General features: G+C 42.1%; 1 protein-coding gene across 1 annotated transcript; it reads left to right on the forward strand.

Moving 5' to 3' along the window:
- Window positions 1-695: 695 nt before the first annotated feature.
- AMELX (amelogenin, X-linked) lies at window positions 696-4951 on the forward strand. Its single transcript, XM_012656803.1, has 5 exons — window positions 696-749; window positions 2652-2699; window positions 3982-4023; window positions 4115-4159; window positions 4412-4951. The coding sequence occupies exons 1-5, from the start codon at window positions 696-698 to the stop codon at window positions 4949-4951; spliced, it is 729 nt and encodes a 242-aa protein (XP_012512257.1).
- The last annotated feature ends 694 nt before the right edge of the window (window positions 4952-5645 follow it).

Genomic DNA, 5645 nt, shown 5'->3' on the forward strand with positions numbered 1-5645 from the left:
TTTTAGGTAGAAATAATTCAAAATTCATTAAAGAATGACAGAATATTAGTACTGTCCTCTCCTGTTGGTTCAACCACATTTTTGCTCCACATCTGGAGCTCAGAGATGTTACTAGAGGGTCTTGCCTGAAGTTCTATAGATTGGAACATCTGGAACTAAACCCCACTCCCTCCTTAAATTATTTGGCAAATTACTTAATATCTTTTCTCAAAGGATTGGCCTTCATTTTTAGCAATAGATTTTTCTGTGCCTCCTTGCTTTAAAAGTATAAAATACTGAGCACTTTGATGATCTCCCCAATTTCTAGAGCCTACTCTATTCTTTCAATTATTAATTATAAATACCATTTAGCTTCTATGACCTCAGACTTCTATGACTTCTTGGCTATAGGCCCAGTGCAGGAAAATGACATGCAAAATCATGTAATGATAGATCATTCATGTCCCTATAACTTGTCCATCTCTCAGCCTAAATTAAATGCATCTTTATCAGTATTGTGACTCCAGAAACAGTGAAATGGGCTGAGAACTGGAAATCATACATCAGTGAAGTCACCTCACAAACACTGGCCCTATCCTTTTTACTAGCAACAGACTAATGTGGATTATGTGTGTTTTATGGAGCATTAATTATGCCCATGTTTCAGAAGAAATATGAAAAGTGGATATTGACTTACATTTCAGAATCACCGAGAAATGGGGACCTGGATTTTGTTTGCCTGCCTCCTGGGAGCAGCTTTCGCCATGCCCGTGAGTAAAACACCCCGTGCATAAGTCAGTGTCAAATTTCACAAGCTTGGAAATAAAAATCTTCTCCACCATTGGTAAACTTTAGGGTTTAAAACGGTATAATATCAGATGTCCTCAAACGTCTCTGTGTTGAAGAAACACTTGAGGAGACTGTTTAAAAAGATAAGATTCTCAAATGCCTCTGCCAAACATTCTGATTTGGTGAAGCAGTACCCAGGACTCTGCATTTTTACAAGCACCCCAGGAGATTCTGTTGAAACCATTAGCTTGTAAACATCACTGCCCATCTCTGGATGGAGGAAGTTTTCAGAAGGGACCTTTGGAAAAGGCCTCCTGAGAAAGTGCTTAATCAGCGTTAGGCAAATATTACAAAACTACCAGTTTTCTCTAAAACCCAATTCCTCACAAGTTTCCAAATCTCTTCCAGCCCTCCACATATCACTGCTGTTACCCTTCAGGGGGTAAGATTTTTCTGTTAGGAATCCCCTGCTTGAACCATCCTTGTTCTTAGAGGCCTCACCCCTTTGGGTCCATCTACTAAGTACCTGGCTTCCTTGTGGTTGCCCGGGATCCTACCTACACCCAATACAAATTGACACATTTTACATTCAAATGTACCAAAGACCAGGATGTCAGACCCAATCTCTACAGACACAGGTACATCAGGCAGAGAGCTTAGATCACATGCAGGCCAAGCAGGCTCCATCTGCTTGTTGGTGGCATAAAGAGCAGTTGATACAACCAGAAGCCAGCAAGTTTGCACACCCGCCTCCTCTCTTCCTCTCACCCACAAGACCCAGATTCTGTGCTCTGCCTTCCTGAAACCCTGCACTGTGGCCATTCCTAGTCCCTTAACGGGCCCCTGTATTTTCCCCACTCCTGAACTCAGCAGCGCCCTGCTTGGTATCTATCAAGATGGTATAAGAAAGGCAGTTACCTGGCTAAAATAATAATCCATATCCAGATGGGAGTGAATGGACCCTGTTATGAAATACAGATATTTTAAAGACCATAATAGAGCCAATCCCTAATGAAGCCAATGTCAGGGAGATGTTCTGCCTGACTCTTCTCTCCTTCTCCCGGACCCCAGGGCCAACCGAAGTTCCACAACGCAGGCCCCAGTCACTGACCCCCACTTTTGAAAGGACAGGCAGTTCTGATTTAGATCATCATTCAGGTTGCTTTTTATTTTGGACTTTTAAAATATTCTGCCATAAAATCATTGACAGAATAATAAAGAGGATCGGCCTCAACTCGATAAATCAACTCTGTTATTTTCCACATGATTTGTAATGTTTCCACTTTGCTGTGCCCCTTCTTGTTCTTGAATTCATCAATAATTCCCACCTAGTGGTTTCTTTTGTTGCTGTTGAGTGTTGTTTGCTTTGCATGTCAATTATGAGGAAGCCCTTTGATACTTAAGCAAGGGAATGTCTTCGGGACAATTCTCTTTTTTTTGGGGGGATTTCTTAGCTGTGTAAGAGAAATATGCCTTTCTTCCCACATGGAGTGAGATTTATCGAGTAAACTGGTGGGCGGGACAGGGTAGGACTCATTGACATTGGGGGCGGAGTTGTCTGAAAACCACCTGAGAATAAATGTGTGTCGGTTTCTGCTTCCAGGTCTCCCACCACAAGACTATAACCCCAGGGAAAGTCAGTTAGTTGTTCTGGACCTCTTTAAATAAGAGGGCTCCTCTCCTGCACAACATACATGTTCAAAACTAAAAAGTAGACCTCAGATATGATCTGCACTATATAGATTTTTTTTTAAAGTAGCTTCAGTCTCCCTTAATGTGAACAATTGCATATTGACTTAATCTCTTCCTCTCTCTTCCTCTCTCTCTCCTTCACTCTCCCCTTTTCTCTCTTTTTCTATTCTCCTTCCCCATCCCTATAAAAGCTACCACCTCATCCTGGGCACCCTGCTTATATCAACTTCAGCTATGAGGTAATTTTTCTCTTTACTAATTTTGACCATTGTTTGGGTTAACAATGCCCTGGGGCCCTGTAGAGAATAGTGTGTTGATTCTTCATCCAAGATGTTTCTTGAATAATCCCAATTTTACAGTTCTTACCGCCAGCTTCCCAGTTTAAGCCCTGATGGGTGGCCTCAAGCCCGCATTGTCCCAGCATCCTCTTACTGGCCACTCTCCGTCTGTCCTAAACATGGTTATAATTTTATCTATCATGAACTACCACTTAGGGAGGCTGCATGGTAGGGTGGAAAGAGAATCTGGCTGAATAGCCTTGTTGCGTCCCAGCCAGTACAATGTGGGGATTAGGTAAGATGTTATCTAAGATTTTTTTCCAAGCTCAAAAACTCCCAATTCTAAGACATTTACACTTGATGTGAGTCTCTCACTTGGCTTCACTGAAAGATGAGTGACTAAGTGCTGTACGAGGGACTGTGCAGAGGAATGGAAAGCATCAGAGCTCTGGGTATCGGGTTTGAGGTTCTCCTCAATCCCTTACTAACTACATGACTTCGGGTAAATCATTTTCTCTCTCCAGAACTTTGGTTCCTTCAGCTGGAGAAGGGAAATAATTATGATATGCATTTTTCAAAACATTGTTTGGAAAGTAAAATAGTTATTGAATATGAAAAGTGTTTTGTCAAGTATAACTTGAGCAAGGTTAATAACTATTTGTTATATTGATTAAATGCTGAACTACTATATGAAGGAGCCCAAAACCTGAGGTTAAACAAGTATATACTGTTGAGAAAGGAATGAAATTCTTCCTTCTCTCACAGGTTCAGGTAATAATCTATGAGTCTGTTTGCTTATACAAGCTGAAGAAAAATGTTAGTAACAATTTGAGGCAAGATTCTCTGCTAAACCTTAAAAGGTTGACATATTTGAGCAGTAAATCTGTGTTTCTAGGATGAGGGACAGTGTTTCTACCTCCTTTTTTTTTTTTAACCATTGTGACATTAAATGAAAAAGAATGAAATTACTATTATGTCACATTAATATGTCACAATTTTTGTTTGTTTTGCCCTTGCAATGAAGAGCAGGAGCTATAGAATTAAACAGAGTTACCATTTTTGCAAACTTAGTTAACTTAATGAACCTCTTTAACTCTCCATGACCTTATCTGCAAAAGTGAGGGTGAGGATACCTGCCTCAGAGCATGTGAGAAAACATGAAAAACGTGTGCAATGGATGTAACACGGTGCCTGACACATAGGAAGCACCCAACAAATGTTTACCTTCTTCTTTCTTTTGTAGAACTCACATTCTAAGGCTATCAATATTTACAGGACTAAATTAGTGAGTCTATATTTCATACTGCATTAGTGAGTTTCTATATCAGAATGAAGTAAATTAAATCAAATGCATTATCGTATCTCTTTCTCTTAAGGTGCTTACCCCTTTGAAGTGGTACCAGAGCATGATAAGGCCACCGGTAGGTAGATATTTTGTTCTTTATTCCCTTAAAATATTAGGCATGCATTTAAATTCCCATGTTAAGTGAAATATGTCTGCTCCATATAGAGACCCTAATGGGAAATTTAGTTGTAAAAGGTCATGTGTGTGTACACAGTTAGAAATTCTTGCAGAGGAAGAAATGAATAAAATATTCCTATGGCCATATGGCAAAGCAAACACTGCTGCTTGTCCAGTTGGAAGTGACCTGAGCCTCTCTGTTTCTCACCAGTACCCTTCCTATGGTTACGAGCCCATGGGTGGATGGCTGCACCACCAAATCATCCCTGTGCTGTCCCAACAGCACCCCCAGACTCACACCCTGCAGCCTCATCACCACGTCCCAGTGGTGCCAGCTCAGCAGCCCGTGGTCCCCCAGCAACCAATGATGCCCGTTCCTGGCCAACACTCCATGACTCCAACCCATCACCACCAGCCAAACCTCCCTCCGCCCGCCCAGCAGCCCTTCCAGCCCCAGCCCGTTCAGCCGCAGCCTCACCAGCCCATGCAGCCCATGCAGCCCATCCAGCCCATCCAGCCCATCCAGCCCATGCAGCCCATCCAGCCCATCCAGCCCATCCAGCCCATGCAGCCCATCCAGCCCATCCAGCCCCAGCCACCTCTGCACCCCATGCAGCCCCTGCCGCCACAGCCACATCTGCCTCCGCTGTTCCCCATGCAGCCCCTGCCGCCCATGCTTCCCGACCTGCCTCTGGAAGCTTGGCCATCAACAGACAAGACCAAGCGGGAGGAAGTGGTGAGTATGCCTTGAAGCCACTACAATACAAATCCTGTGGACATGGGGCAGCAAAACTGGCCCCAGAGCTCTAAGGTCTCAGACAACCCAGGGTCTAGAGTTGCAGTAGCTACAGGTCTATGATTCTATTATTCCAAGCATGTGTTGTACTTTTATGTTATAAACAAATTTATCTACATGGCTTGGTAATTAAGACCACAGTTTACATAGTGGTTTTAAGTTCTACCATTATTGAATTTCTACCAGAATATATATTACTAAAACCCATTAATTTTAAGGGCAACAGTATAAGGGAGTATCAGTTCTCCTGTTATTTCAAAGGTTTGACTAGCAAGAATACGCTAGAATTGCACCGAAGATAAAAAGGGGGAGTAATTTTTGAGAGTGAAGGGGTGCAAATATTTGAACAAGCTACAAAGGTAGGTGGGAAATCTCATTTAAAAACCTAATAGAAGATTACCTGTCTCCAGTGGTTTTCAATCTAAGTTGGAGGAGCCTAAACTAAACAGACTGTTAGATTCTTTTTCAGTGCTGGGATCATATAGATTAAGCTTTTAGCAAGAAGTTGCCACAATTTAGCACTAAATCTTCTATTACCAGAAGCTCTTACAAATGAATGGGAATAGTCAACAAAATGACCCTTATCCACATCCATAAACTCTCTGTTCTGTGTATGTGAGATTATGTGATTCTACCATGTATATTTATC

Source organism: Propithecus coquereli, unplaced genomic scaffold (assembly GCF_000956105.1).
Source record: "Propithecus coquereli isolate 6110/MARCELLA unplaced genomic scaffold, Pcoq_1.0 Scaffold52, whole genome shotgun sequence".
NCBI lineage: Eukaryota > Metazoa > Chordata > Mammalia > Primates > Indriidae > Propithecus > Propithecus coquereli.